Source organism: Globicephala melas, chromosome 1 (genome assembly GCF_963455315.2).
Source record: "Globicephala melas chromosome 1, mGloMel1.2, whole genome shotgun sequence".
NCBI classification, from domain to species: domain Eukaryota; kingdom Metazoa; phylum Chordata; class Mammalia; order Artiodactyla; family Delphinidae; genus Globicephala; species Globicephala melas.
The window spans coordinates 130709001-130725023 of record NC_083314.1 but is presented as its reverse complement, the minus strand read 5'-3'; the positions used below and the strand labels follow the sequence as shown (position 1 = coordinate 130725023).

At 40.3% G+C, this 16023-nt stretch overlaps 1 protein-coding gene across 26 annotated transcripts in view; it reads left to right on the top strand.

Annotated features, from left to right (window-relative positions):
* Positions 1-16023, top strand: part of SGIP1 (SH3GL interacting endocytic adaptor 1) — a 214722-nt gene that overhangs the window by 141567 nt on the left and 57132 nt on the right. For 16 of the 26 annotated variants that reach the window (XM_060304507.2, XM_060304506.1, XM_060304601.1 and 13 more), the window contains 5 exons: positions 1298-1390; positions 2790-2864; positions 5207-5698; positions 12345-12472; positions 13447-13573. In XM_060304507.2, the coding sequence (XP_060160490.1) occupies positions 1298-1390; positions 2790-2864; positions 5207-5698; positions 12345-12472; positions 13447-13573 (915 nt within the window). The remainder of the gene's footprint in view (positions 1-1297; positions 1391-2789; positions 2865-5206; positions 5699-12344; positions 12473-13446; positions 13574-16023) is intronic. The other 10 variants (XM_060304576.1, XM_060304570.1, XM_060304567.1 and 7 more) reach the window with 1 other exon arrangement.

The window sequence follows — 16023 nt, the reverse complement described above, 5'->3', positions numbered from 1 at the left end:
GTTCTGTAAAGTTCCAACATTTGCACCGAACATACTAGCTCTTCCAATACCTGCACCTACTTTTCTTATCTACTCACTCTTACTTTCTTTATTGATTCTTCTATCACTAGTTTACAAGGCCTGAGAGGAAAGTGGATATTTTTGGAGTTAGGAATGCACGCCTGGGATCAGATCTTAGCTCTGCTACTTTCACCATGTATGTCATTGAGCTAGTTGTTTAATCACTGTAATCTTTGGTTTCCTCAATATCAACCACACGGTGGTGAGGTGAGGACTAAAATATATCATAATAGCTACTGGCCTTGTGATAAGTGTTTTACATGTATTTTATATACATTATATTTATATACATTACCTCCTTTAATCCTTTTAGTAACTCTTTGAGATTGCTCTTATTATCTCTACACTGAAGGAAGGGAAGTTCAGAGGTTACACGAATTGCCCAAGGTCCTAGAGTAAGCATAGAGGCTGGATTCAAATCCACATCCAACTGACTTCCCAGCCTGTTTTACAACCTAATGAATTACAGGCAGTACTTACACAGACCCTGGCACATGATAGGTGCTGAGAAGAGCTAGTTCATTACATTGTTACCATGGCAACAACCAAAAAAAAAAAAAAGAAGAAATATTAGATTCAGTGCCCTTAGGCCTAATACCTAATTGCCCTGATTTACTTTAGATGCCTAAGGACTTATTTATTTTTCTGGTTCTCTTAATATGTTCACCAAACATTTTTTGAATAATTTAATTTCTCTTTATGATACTGTAAAAGGATTGTTTAAAGACCCCGTAAGATGCTTTAAAGGTGGGAACCGCTGTACAGAATTCAGGCATCTTCATTCTTGAAGCCTATTCATAGCAAACTTTAAATAAACCAACTTAAAACAAATGTCCATGGGAGTAATGCCTGGATTTTCAAGTGGGTGCCAGAAAGGAGCCAGTACATGTATTGACATTTAGAATGTCCTTAAGTGACCAACCAGGAAAAGAATGCAGACGCTCTGTTTTGCAAGTTTTTATTTAGCTATATGTGCACACACAGACACCCCCTGCGCACATGTGTGTGTGCGCACGCACACACACACACACACACACACACACACACACTCTGCTCCTATGTCCATTCTCTGCTTGAAAAGAATGAGGAACAACACATCTCTAAATTAATTTGCTAAGACTGAGGGAAGACAGAAGTAATTTTGTGAAACTCAACTTTAAATTGAAATTTTAAGTTCTAAACTCAGGACGTTTCTTTTTTGAACTCACCCTGGGAAATTTTCTTTTTATGTTTCCAGTTCTTTTAGATCAGCCTGAGATATGGGGTCCAGGCCAACCAGTTAATCCAAGCACGGAGTCGCCAAAGTTAACAAGGCCTTTTCCCACTGGAAGTAAGTTATGGGTCTGCTCTGTCTGGAAAAATAAGTGACTCATTTTACTGTCTGCCTACATAGTGAAATTAGGCAACCCTTACAAAGTCTACATAAGCCACATTTGGACTGTTTAACATTAAGAAGAGATGTTATCCTGATAAGCTTTAGAGTTACAGGGACCTAGGACAGTTGGTTGAGACAGGAATAATGTAATAAATAAAGCAGAATAAGTAACTTGGAATCTATAGCTTCTTCTGACGTCCCACAGGCTCATTCATTCGTTCAATAGGTTTATGTAGGAGTGATAAGCAAGTGAACTAAAGACCCTGCTATTCTCCAGGCATGGGCTAGCACACAACACAGAGGTAACCAAATCAGATAAGGTCTCTGCTAGGCCTACAGAACAACTGAGGCTACAGAGAACAGAGAGGACACATTGAGAGGAAAGAGTGATAATTGGAGAACAAAAGAAATGATGCCATATGGTAGAGAGAAGCTGAGATAGGAGATCAGGGCAATTTCATCTCAAAGCAAAGAGAGCCATCATCTCCACTTATTCCAGAATGCCCCCAACCCTTACTCCAGGTGGCTGGGGAAAGAAGTCCTGAAGACAAAAGTGAACTCATCAAATCTACCAAATATAGTAGTGAGAGGAAAACATACACTTAAAGAAAGAATAAGAAAACAGCGTACCTGTTGAAATTCTTAACTTTGGCCCACAAAGTGACAAGCCCAGTTCAGAAGGATGAGTCTCTGGGTTGGGGCTATAATACAATACTTTTTCTATCTCATGGATTTTTTTTAGCTATAATTTCATCAAAGGAATCTGTTCATTCTTCCTCGATCCAAATCATTTTGCTTCAGTCTTTCAAAAATATACTCAAAATTTAAGACATATAACTTTGAGAAATCTTTCCAGACTCCATCCAAGCCATAATATTCTGACTCTATTAAAAAAAACCCTCCCCTGAGCCCCTACCCAAGCTGTTCTCATTGTACTTGATCATACTCTGGACAGTAATTGCCTGTGACCATGATCTTCATTCATTCAGTAGTAAATTCCTTGAGGCCAGAGGCTCGTTGTAGTCAAACCCACGTCCTTCATTCCTAGTACAGGACATGGGACCTCATTGGTACTTGAGGCATATTGAACAAAGGAAGGAATGAATCAACATTGGTGTTATTGTTGTTACTATCTGACTTTCTCTTGACAAATTCTTATCATAAAATGGAAGAATCTGAATGAGTCCTGCTTCAATCCCTTAGCTTTGAACTTTAAAGAAGATGGATTGTTAATGGCTATTCCTTTTCCAATGGCAGAAGTTTGAGCGAAAGCCCCAATCCTGCCTACCTAGGGAATACTGTGTAACTTAGGGAGAGTGTGATCAGCAATGCTTGGCTTCTTATCTCCTGGCAGCACCTCCACCACTGCCTCCAAAACACGTACCAGCCACTCCACCCCGAACAGGCTCCCCCTTAACAACTGGACCAGGTAAGCTTTATTTTTTCTGCTCTGGGATGACGAGGCAATCAGCAGTGGCCCCATACCTCAACATGCTCTTGATGTGTTGGAAGCTATAGGCTAGACTAAACATGAAACTGTTTGCGTTTAGTTTTATTGCCATTGCATTTCACTATGTAGACTTCTTTCAAAGTATCACTCCCAGGTTTCACAAAAGGGTTCACTTTCCTAACTCATGTTTTCTCTGTATAATGTTGTTGAACAAAGGCCACATTTACTTGTGAGATGGAAGAAAACAAACTCCATATCAAAAGTCATTGTTCAATTGACATCTCATTTCATTGGATCTCACTGTAATGATTTACAAATTAAAAGGCATAATTTGTATTGTTCCAAGAACCAATAAGTTTCTTTCTAGAATTAAAACTGTATCGTCCACAATGATAATAGAATGGTTCCCGGGATATGCAGCATACAGGTAAGCTTGGGTGGTGGGAATTTTTCCCAGTAGTTATTAAAGTATTTATTATCCCACGGCAAAGAGATGTGTAAGGATGATAAAATATGGCAAGGAATTGCTGCATGCCTTTAGACAGATAATTTCTAAGGCACATCTTTACCGTCTATTAAAATCAATACTATGTATTCCTACAGTTTATAATCTACCTAGTCTTACTGGACTAGCAAGTCAAAAGCAGTAGTAGTGGGCTTCCCTGGTGGCGCAGTGGTTGAGAGTCCGCCTGCCGATGCAGGGGACACGGGTTCGTGCCCCGGTCCGGGAAGATCCCACATGCCGCGGAGCAGCTGGGCCCGTGAGCCATGGCCGCTGAGCCTGCGCGTCCGGAGCCTGTGCTCCGCAACGGGAGAGGCCCGCGTACCGCAAAAAAAAAAAAAAAAAAAAAAAAGACAATAGTAGTTATTTTATGTGCCTGGGTCCTTAGAATGCAGTTCTTCATCACCTTTGGAATTCTATTGCAGCTTCATCCTTAGCTATTTATGCAGCCTGGTGAGTTTGATAGCTACAGAGTGGGGTATTTATCAACAAGAGTAAATGCAAGACATAGTCATTTATGAAATTTACATTGATTCAGACCCAACAGTCATCCAGAGTGTCACAGGTAAAGGTGTTTGCAAGTTCAAATCATTTTGGCCCCTTGGATTCCCATGAATGTGTTAGAGATAAATAAATCTACCAGCAACAAAATTATAAATATTGTGGCCCATTTATCTGTAGCCTTGGAACCTTGAAGGTTAACTCTTTTCAAATGTGAAATATGGAAATATTAAGCCGGCTCTTATAGCTAGAAGGTTATTTAAAGGTAAAGTGGCTTCTGCTCATGCCTTGCAATTATTTAGGTAACAATTTCTAATTTAAATAACCTCGGTTTAGTAAAAGGTACACTTCCTCACATTTCAATTGTTATCAAGTATTTCCTGCCAAGCTGTAGAAGATAGTTTTAATTTTTTCTCTTATTACTGAAAAGAATTAAAAAGAATAGCTAATGCTAATACTTAAGCAAAACAGACTTTTTTGTTTTGCGACTTCAGATAGATATACATCAGTTATGCCTTCGCTGTTAACAGGTTAGACTTGAGAAAAGAAATTATAAAGGTGTTTTTATAATTTTCTTCCCTATTAAACAGGTATGTATGTAACAGTTCTAATAAGTAGTAAATGTATTCTCATTATCCTATGTGTGTGTGGTGTGTGGAGTGTGTATGTGTATGTTTGTAAATATTCATGTGGGGATATCTCTTTATATAATCTTTGTGCTGTGTTTCTGGTGTGTTCAAGGTGGAGGCTATACAACTAATTATGATGTGATCATTTTTTTTAACTCACAGATATTGTCATTAGTTTCACGAAACATTTTCATTTAATATGCCAGAGTAGACAATCTTTATCAAATGAGGGTCATTTCCAGCTATCAGTTCTTTTTTGGTTGTGTCCTCTGTATTTCAGTAGGCCAGATTTTCCAAAGGGACCTCCCTTTTGGAATTTCCAGTTCCAGAGCTTGTACACTTCTGTGAACCTAACACTGCCTTCTCAGAATGACCACACTTTGCATGCCTGTGAGCAGCCTTGGAGGGCAGTCGCGTGCTCAAGTGCTCTCGATGATGGTAGAAGTAGCCAACTCGGGTCACCCCACACGAGGGTAAATAATAGCAAAAAAGGCGATACTCATATTGTAGACGCAAGGAACTCTTCCCTTCCCTTCAACTCCAACCAAGATTTTCCATTGTGAAATATGCCTACCTAGGCACCTCACAAGACAATCTATTTACCAGGCTTTGCCTCACCCCTCCCACTTCCCATACAAATAATTTTAACAAAGTCAATTAAATTTTAAAATCAACTACTTTAACCACAGGAAATGACCAGGCAGCCACAGAGGTCAAAATTGAAAAACTACCATCAATCAATGACTTGGACAGCATTTTTGGCCCTGTGTTGTCCCCCAAGTCTGTTGCTGTTAATGCTGAAGAAAAGTGGGTCCATTTTTCTGATACATCCCCGGAACGTGTTACTCCAGAGTTGACTCCAAGGGAAAAGGTGGTGTCCCCACCAGCTGCCTCAGACAACCCAGCTGACTCCCCACCTCTGGGCCCCCCGGGCCCTCCTGGCCCCCCAGGACCTCCAAGTCCCCCTCGCAATGTACCATCGCCACTCAACTTAGAAGAAGTCCAGAAGAAAGTCGCTGAGCAGGCCTTCATTAAAGATGATTACTTAGAAACAATCTCATCTCCTAAAGATTTGGGTCTGGGGCAGAGAGCAACTCCACCTGCCCCACCACCACCCACCTACAGGACTGTGGTTTCATCCCCCGGACCTGGCTCGGGCAGTGGTACGGGGACCACCAGTGGTACGTCTTATGTTTGAGTGTGCTTCGTGTGACGGGGAATGGCCGTGGCTACTGCAGTGTGAGCAACGCCCTCCTCCTGCCTGGCAGTTGGCTTTAGAGCTTCAGCCATCCCTCCTTTGGCGTGGGTGTCCTGTGCCCTGTGGCATGTACTAGTGCATCGAATGCTCACGGTCATAGTGCAAGTCTGTGGATGTGTCCTGCCCTGCACTCGCAGCCCTTAGGAGTGCCCTGCCTTCCACCCTGCAGATAAGGTGTATATTTTTTAAAGAAGGCTGTGATGTCATTGTTTAGAATTCAGGAAAAGTTCTAGAAAGACAGTTTTCACAGCAAATGAGTTTCATGTTTAATGTCTGATTTCCTCATCAGATGCCTCCACGAGATCCCTAGTTTGTTTGGTTTTTTTTCATTTTTTTCCGCTTTATTGAGATACAACTGACAAAATTGTAAGATATTTAAAGTGTACAATTTGATGATTTGATATACACATACACTGTGAAGGATTCCTCCCACCAAGTTAATTAACACAGTCCATCACCTCACATATTTACCTTTTTTTTTCTTTTTTTGGTGAGAAATTTAAGTTCTACTCTCTTAGCAAATTTCAGTCATTCAATACAGTGTTATCAACTATAGTCACCACGTTATACATTAGATCCTCAGACATTATTCAACTTACAAGCTTATAAATCTGTTTGTATTTTCTTTCAAGAGTCCTAGTTTTTGTAGATCAATGTGTTTTCTTCTATTTTTTTTCTGTTTATTTTCCTTATGGTGGGAGAACTATGTTAACTCCTCTAATTACTTCAGAGAAAAAGAAGTAGGGTTTGAAAAAGAGATTTTAGACGACAGCAAAAAAAGAGGCTGGCTTATTGCATCCCCAGCCTAATCAAGCTGCCACTGAAACAAACTGCTCTCTGATGTCATCATTTGACATGCTCATCAGCCTATGAGGTCAACTCTAAGTATAGTGACAGGGGATGGAGCAGTTTATCAGAAATGTACATTTTGGGATTCTAAATGCACATGTTGACCTTGAATCTGATATTTTGGTTTCCCTTATTTGAAGCTTCATTTTGTGCTCTCTAATTATGAAAGGATGGGAACTACCAAGCATATCCAAGAAAGACCAAGATTTTTCTAATGCAGCTTCTGTATTATTCATTCCATTGGTGCTCATGTTTGTCTGACAAGATCCTCCAGTGCCTTCCCAACTGTTCCTGTGGGTTTGGTTTAGGTTCCTTTGCAGAGGTGTCAAGGACTATTTGTTTTTTATTTTCTTTGAAAGAGGCGACCAAGTCTAAGTTATTTAGATCCAGTAAGAGACAGAAAGGAAAGACGTTTGTCTCTATTCTAATAGTCATCATTGCTTCTGCTTTCAATGGAGTATCTTTCAGTGCTTGCTCTGGTTTGCAAACTGCTCTGTGCTTTAAAGTGAGAGCATCCAAGCCGATCAAGGAGAGGACTGGAGAGTCACATGCACTGCCCACAAAATCAGTGTTTTATATCATTAGGTGTGCCCTTCCTCCACCAAGAAGGAAAAAGAATGCAGTACTAAAATTTAAGTTTGGGAAAGTATGTTAAAACAAAATCAGCAGGCTTCTTTACTATAGGACCTCTGAGAGCCATTATTTTGCCAATAAGAGCAACAGCTATAGTTTCTTGTCCTGGCTTCATGCCAAGAACTTTATGCACATCATTTCATCCTTACAACAACCCCATGAGGTGAATACTCTTATTTCCCCCATTTTACAGATTGAAAAACCAAGGCTCTTGGATGTTTAGTAATTTGCCCAAGTTTACACAGCTGCAGGTGGTAGACTTGGGATTCATCCTCGGGTCTCTCTGATCTCAAGCCTGTGTTCTCAACCACTATGCCCTCCAGGCACTCTTGTAAGGTTTAGTGACAAAACATCCCAAACTTATTTGAGACTGACACACACCTGTACTGCACAGTGTCATCAAGATCACCAAAAGTCTTCTCTCCAAACCTACTCCTCTGTGTTCCTTTCTATAATTCTGGAGGGTTAGAGCCTCACTTCCACCCTCTATTCCTTTTTAGGTCTTTGGGGTTCTTACTTAACTGTAAAGATAATAAAGGGCCCCTAGGTAAAACCTTCAGTTCAGACCTCAACCCCAAAGAAGCTAGTTGTCCTCTGTCAAAGAGGGGCATGTTTCCATTGCCTTGGATGGGACTCTCTTTCCTGGGCCAGGCTCTGAGTCTTCCGAAAGAACTTTTCAAGGAATAATGCCTTCTCTCCAGTGGCCCAGCCACTATGCTCTCCTCAAAGTAAACTCCTCTGGTTGGGGGAGGGGAGCTTTGTTACTCACCCAGCTCCTCCAACACCTTCCACAAGGCTCTGGGAGATGCTTGTTTGGTTGAATTGACCACTGAGCTAATGAGTGACAAGAGAAGCTCTAGCTTTCTTTCTAGAATCCTTGGGAGTTTTAGTGTTTAGTTTCCATATTCTTATTTAAAATTACTTGAAAATGTTACCAGTAAAGACTATCAATTCTTAATAACTGTGCTGGAAAAAAACTATACTTTGCTGGTATTAAAGGATTGAATTTCTAAATAGAAAACTGAACTGGGCCAATGAAGCTCATGAATAAATAAAACTGTGCACCATTATCTCCTTAATTAAGTCCCAGTTTATTTGCTTGTAAATCTTTTATTGATGAAATATACACAGACTGGAAGAAATGTAAATTTAGGATTAAAAGAATAGGATACGGTCTCATGTTTTAAAGATTCGTAGTGCTTATCACTACTTGCTTCTTAAAACTTAACCTGATGGGAATAACTCATCTTGTATACCTCAAACTATATTTAATTAGATACCATTATGCCTACTTTAAAAATTTCATTCACACTGAGATGACTGCCAATGACCAAGTTTAGACAGTACTCAGGCCTCGTGAATCAGAAGAGTTACCTGCTATTGAAAAAGTTGGAAGTTAAGAATTTGCTCCAAGAACTTTAATTTCCTTATGGCAAAAGTTCAAAATACATAGTTTGGCCAACACATTGCTTTATTGGAATGCAGACACTGATTCTTGGCAAAGGCTATCTCTTCTCCTATGTGGGCTGTGTGTGCCCAGGGGATGGAATGGGGAAAGTGTTTTCTTGGCCTGCAGCAAGTTTGGAGGCCAGGGAAAGAGAGGTGTCCGTAAAGATAGAACGTTCAGTGCAACGTTTCCCGACTGGGGAAACTAAAGCAATAGTAAAGCATGTTAAACACAAACAGACACACACATACAACCCCCCATAAGCAAATAACCTTGAGCTACCTGGGGTTGAATTAAACAAATATATTTCCTAACTACATGTCCAATATGGAAGCCACTAGGCACGTGGGGCTATTTTAATCTTAATGGCAATTAATTAAAATTAAAAATCAGTTATTTAGATGCAGTAGGCAGAATTCAGTGCTCAGTGGTCACATGTGGCTAACGCCTATCTTATTGGACAGCACTTGTTCCAGAACATTTTCATCATTGCAGAAAGCTCTGTTGGACAGTATTGTTTTAGGGCTTTTAATGTGCTGGTCACCAAAAAAGAAATGCAGTGTGAAACCATTCCCACATATGTTTAATACTTTCCTCAAAGCAATGGTATAATTGTGTCCTAAGGAACACAAGTTGGGAAAGACTGATTCTTCACATATTTCGAAGTGCATGTATTTTAATTCATTTGATTCTCCTCCACAACACTGTGATGTATTAGCCTCATTTTACAGGTAAGGAAACGGATGCTGAAAGATAGCACTTGCCACCGTTGCAAAACAATAAATAGCAAAGCCAGTATCTGCCTGACCTCAGGTCTGTTGGATTCGATTTACCACTTCTCCGCCCTACTCCCCTCCCCCACCCACGAGCACACACACACAAAAAGAGAGATGAAAGTTGAAGTCATCCTTATGCGGTTCTCATACCAAAGCTATGATCGAACTCCAGGTTGAGAGCAGCAGATGAATTGAGAGCATGTCAATGGTTGCCAACTTTTCTGAACTCACAAAACTCAGATGATGTACATGTGATTTTTAAAGTTAAACAATGTTGTCCAATTATTTTCCAGCATTGTTCTTGGGAATAAGCACTGCTTGAAGGGAAAATGAAAGTATAATTGAAGGTAGAAGAATGAGGATAGAGATGTACAAATAATAACCCTCTATATTCTTGCAATACAAAATAATTGTGTAATCTCACAAAATCATGTGAAACGTTAGTACAGTTGTGAAATACTCCTTAGGCCCTGACTACTCTCTGCTGAATGTGTGGGTTCTGTCAAGCAGGTTTTGCTTCTTAAACACTCCCTTAGTATCTTCTAACTGCACAACGAATCAATGAAATCAATTCAGTAAAGAAAAAGTGAGTAAAACAGTAAAGAAAACGTGCCACAAAAGGAAAAGGAAACCAGTTAACTAGCCACTTTTTTCCTTGCTTCTAGTCGTACCTGTATCAAAAAACAATCTTTACCATCATCAACTGCCTTCCATTTGTGTAGTATTTTATAGTTTAGTAAATACTTTAATAAGCATTGTCCATTCCAATTGTGACAACCCCTTTGCAAAATAGAAACGTGTCTTATTTTTTTAAAACAGGAAGCTGAGGCTCAGAGAAGTCAAGATCCCACAGCTGACCTTTTCCCGAGATTGACTCGGAAGACTATTTCTTGGAAATAGACCCATGGATAGACATTTTGACCTGCTCCTATAGCATGGTTTTCCAGCAAAGTAGAACCCTCAAAAAAGCTCCATAAAACTTCCTGACAAAGACTTTGCTATGTAAAGATTTATTTCCCATCTCTTTGCTGTCACTTCTGTTTTCTGAAAACATCCTGGGTATAAAGAAAACTTTGTAGTGGGACCTGTCAAAATATACCCTATTCTTTTATTCAGAGAAGATTAGCCAAAGACTAAGAATATTTATATTGAGAGAAAAGTATACAGTCTATCCATGCGAAAAGAAGACCTTTGTGCAAAATATGGGGCTAAGGTCCACCTAAAGCTACAAGACACTGCATTTAAAAGCTCAGGCTTTGTAGTTACATAGACCATTTGAGCTACGTGACCTTGAGCAAGTTACTGAATATCTCTGAGCTTTACTTTCCACTGAGATAGTAGAAGTACCTTCCTCCAAAGCTTATTGTGGGGGTAAAATAAGATAATGCATGTAAAATGCCTAACATAGATGCTGACCCAATAAAATAAAAAGTGAGTATACAATAAAAAGTTGGTAGTGGTGGAGAGGAGGTATCGGTAGGGATGGGTGGTAATAATTATTAGGGTTTCGCACCGATGAAACTACACTTAGAATAAGCAACACAGAGAAACCCAATGCACTCAACATTTCAAATTGTTTAAACAAAGGAGCAAGATTTTCACCTCCAGGACATTCCTAAGATGGGAGCAGATGCTGAGGTGATGGGTTTTGCTGCTCAACTCCAAATCTCCTTGAGAATCTGAAAACTGGACATGGAGGTACTGGTCTAGGATTCTCCAGAGAACAGAGTTTTGTGACATGTTGGAGGGGAGGCTAGTTGGGGAGAGATATTTTCCTGGGGCACAATTTCTTAGACTTTTCTTGGAGTGATTTGATACCTGTGCTTCTAATCAAAGTGAAAAAAACCTCAGGAGTAGTTGGAAGTTCTCTGACTGAACAAGAACAGTTTGGAATATTGATTTGACTTTCTTAAGGTTGTTAGCCAAGTAGTTTACCCGTGTATCCCGGACAGATGACTGAAGACAGGCAGACCCCTGAGTCTAGAGACCTCTCTGGTGTGCTCATCAGCGTGCATGCCAACCTCTGTGTGTCCTCTGTGTTTCACATGCTTGTCATTGACAGCCAGAAAAGTAAATCCAAGGGCTCTTTTAAAAATCATCACAAAAATCATCGCAGGCAACCTCTACACAGACAGATTCCTACCTAGCCACGTTTGAAAAATAAAATCCTCTAAATTCAATGTGTTTCTGTTAAGATTCTACACACAAAATATGCATGTACCATCTAATTTACTTTCTTACATTTTGTCCTTTGCTTACCATCAAGTGTTTGCTTACATTTATGAAGTTAGCACTCATATCTTGAAGCACAGTAAGAAGGATACTTCTCTTCTGTGTTTTATATACATAAATATTTATATATATATATACACATACACACATATTTATATATATGTATATATACATATAATATGAAAAATCTTTTTTTTTCAAGTTCTAACCTCCATTTTCATCTTGGACATAAATAAATTCTGAATATGCAAAAATCAAGAGAATTTATCATAAGTTTGGTGTGTACCATGGTCAAAATGAAGGATACCCGCCCACCCAGCCAAAAGAGTCTTAAGAATATATTTTCTGTCACAGGGAGTAATAAAAGGATTTACCTTTCACTGGGTGTCACATGACAACAAAAGGCAATGAGCTTCAGCTTCTGCCATCAACCTAGTGATTTTTTTTCTTTATTGAAAAAAAAAACAAACCCAAACCCCATGTGCTACAGAGTTGACTGTACTAACTGCTGAGGTGAAAAAAATGGCTGTGACTGACACTGTGTTGGGGAATGGGGAAGGCGGGATCCAGTGATGACAGCACTTTTGGCCACCTGCGTTCCTAGTCATTTTTAACACCAGCTTGTTTTTCAGGTGCATCATCCCCTGCTCGGCCAGCCACCCCCTTGGTTCTTTGCAGCACCACGACCCCACCTCCACCTCCTCCCCGGCCTCCGTCTCGGCCAAAGCTACCTCCAGGGAAGCCTGGAGTCGGAGATGTGGTATGTTCCCTTCTGCCCTGGCCTGCTCAGAAACATCCAGTGGGAATGACAAACAGGAGTCCAAGTGCCTGAATGCGGGTCATCTCAACTTCAGGTCTAAGTCTTACTTACAGTGCTTGTACAAATGGCCCTGACAGGTGACATCTGAAAGACAGTCACTGCAATCAGAGTGTACGTTTCAGTTGCCCTCAAATCTCTAACACCTTTCAAGCCAAGGTCGAAAATAGTAGGAATAGGATCCTGGGGCCCTTAGTTCTTCTACAGTGGGTTTGATGAAAATTAAGATAATAAGGCTCAATTGTGCTAAATCCTTTAGAATGGGAGGTGTTTCCTTTCACCATATTTATCTGATTTTGGAAGATTCCAAGGGAGGGCAAGTCCTGATTTCTGTCCCCAGACTACAGAGAAGTTACCGGTGGTAGGCACACTATGTGAATATAAAGGACGGTGATATGACCCAATGAGTTTTTTCTGACATTTCTTGCATCATGTTTTAAGGCTGAGGGGTGGGAAACATTCTGTGTGAACAATTAAGAGACTTCTGGCAGAGGTAAATTTCTTTGGTATCTGCACACAGGAGTCACAGACTGGTGATGTCCCTGATACCTAGTTTAGCTAGCACAGTACAGTATTCTGTATTCAAATATCTTTCAATGGGTATAAGCTCTCACATTATGTTACTTGCTTAGCTCCTGGGGGCATAAGAGGCCATCCTCCTGAAACATCACTGACCACACCCCAGACCTCAGCTTCTCTAAATGTGATGTTCCTGTTGAGTGCAGCGCATTACGGTTGATGGTTCCTCTAGCTCCATCCACAAGCTCCTGTACAGATATAATCAACTTCAGTGTAAAAATGGTGCCACCTGTTCTCTTTTAAGAACCTGAGTTGTCATATCTGGGGCCGGGAGACCCTAAAAACATGGAGGGCAGACCTGTGAATCTAACTTTCCATTTCTTTTCTTCTCCCTGCAGCCCCGACCTTTCAGCCCTCCCATCCATTCTTCCAGCCCTCCTCCGATAGCACCCCTAGCCCGAGCTGAAAGTACTTCTTCAATATCGTCCACCAATTCCTTGAGTGCAGCCACCACCCCGACAGTTGGTAAAAATTATCTCCTCTCTTCTAATCTGTTTGTGGTTTTGACTGGCTATTATTTATGATCTGAAAACCCTAACGCCCAATGTTTCTGATCAAAGTTGTTTTGCTGTGTGTTTTGCTACTATCATCTGACTCTTCTTTTAAAAGCACCTTCTCAGCAAAGAAGGCAAAGTGCTTTAAGTAAGCAAATAAGCAAATAAAAGAATGTGAACACCTGTGTTTTGCAGGAATTCTCTTATGCTATTTCCATACAGAGCTATTCATAAAGGTAAAGAAGAAATCGTCAAATAAGATCCTATAATTTAGATATTATTTCTTATAATGAAAATAGTCTCCATTGAGGGGGGAATTTTTTTTAAATTCCAACCGTGTAACGCATCAGAAATCACAAAATTTAGAACTTTTATTTTCTTGAAGCTTTCATTTCTTCATCACTTTGGTTCTCCTTATGTTGACAGATGGTATAAACATGGGCACTGTGGGACGTGAGAAAACTTTTCGGCATTTTTTGTAGTGCTTTTCAGTGATGTGCGGTCAATTTTCCCCAAGAAATAAGTCATTGCTGGCATTTTCAGTAAATGCCTTTGTGCCTCTTTCCTTATGGTGTGATGAAAGTGAAGAGTTGAGAATGGCTGCTCAGCTGGATGGTTTTCCCAGGTTTAAATGCCTCTTTTTGCCTGGAGTGTCTTCCCTCTTCCCAAGGCCGGTCTCTGTCTACACCTCTTTACCCACCTTCCATAGCTCCTGCTTCCTCTCTCATGTTTGCATGGTATCTCTGACCTGGGCTTTCCCATTCCATTTTTTCCCATTGTCTTCCTTTATTGTCTGAATGCCCTCCAAGTCTCCCATATTATAAACCAGCTGGCTCATGCTGCATTGCTTGGGAGAATCATTAACCAAAGCTAAATAAATTCCTGCTGCTACTTGCCAAAAAAGAGCACACTACAGAGTTGCCCATGGGAGGAGTAATTTGATCAAAGCCTGAAGCTCTTCTGGAGAAGAAATCCCTCTTTTCCCAGGGAAATAAGTTAAGGTGTGCCTCTTAGGCCCCCAAAGAGAATTTCGACCATATCACGTGCTCTACATTTTTAATCAGATCAGCCCCAAAGAATTCTTCAGATTTGGTGAAAATATAGCCAGTTATCCAATTTCATATGATTCGTTAACAGACAGATATTTAACACCATTTATATAACCATGTCTATTCTTTACCTGCATCATCAGCTGGGGCAATTCAGGGCTCCCTAATTTTAGATGCCTATTAGCTAGTTTCTCTCTGGGTTTTGTTGTTGTCGCTGTTTTGTTTTGTCTTTTCTGTAACTTCTGACCTTATTTTTGAACTCTCTTTAATACTCTTGATTGCTACAGCCATTTCCCCCACTCCTGCTTTGTTGTTTTTCTGTTGTTTTTTCCTCAAGGTCATTTGTTCCACTCACTCTCTGTGATTTTCCTGGTGGTCCAGAGAGGAAAGTAAGGATAATAAACTGTCACTCAGAAAGCAGACCTCAAGTGACCTCAGATGACCATCTAACCTATTCCTTCAACTCATTGAGATTCATAGAGAAAATTGCACACACAGAGCATTTGACCTGTGGCCACGTTTTGTACCATGTGTTCTCATGCTCCCTGCTGCAGAAATCTCAAATCCTGGTCAGTGACTCTGATTCTTAACACAGCTAGTATGCATTCTTTTAAGATGAACCACAGAGGGACTAAAAAGAGAAAAAAGCCACCTTAGAGGCTGGTCACATTGCTTCATTGCTGAGGAGCATTCTGATTTTATCTGTTTGGGTCTGTTATTTTTGTTTGGTTTTCATCTTCTTCACTCTCTTGTTCTTTATTTCCTGCTGCTGTGGGTCACCTGACAGCCGTTTCTCTCTGAAGTAAATACATTGTCAACGACCGCCCAGCAGCACCTTGTGTAGCATTGTTTATCTCTTTTTGGAGAGGATGTGCTTTGGCTGTTCAGCACTAAGTTGCTGACTGTTCATGACTGCCTTGGAACATCAACTTAATGTAATCAGATGGCTTGGGGGAGATAGAATTTCAGCAGCAAATTCCTGACATCGATGGCTCAATATTTCCCTCCCTCCACCAAGATACTTTTCTGACATTTCCTGTGACACTTGTGCCAAAATTGGGACATGTGTGGCAGAAACTGGATACTTATTATTTGTACTTGCTTATTGCAAAGTTTAATGTAATTCAGGGATTAAATTTTTAAGAGCATGTCTGGTCTTCCTACACAACAATTCAAGTAAGAATTTGCTCCTGCCAGACTTCAGGCATAAAATCTTCTTCATGAGACCTGTGGTTATAAAGTAGTAAATCTGATGCCAAATGGAAAACAGGACTTTCTGTGCATTGTCACATTCAAATAATGAAGAGTCCCTTTGCAACTATATGTCGCTGAATTTAAGTTACCTTCAATCAGAAGATGCACTATTATTTTC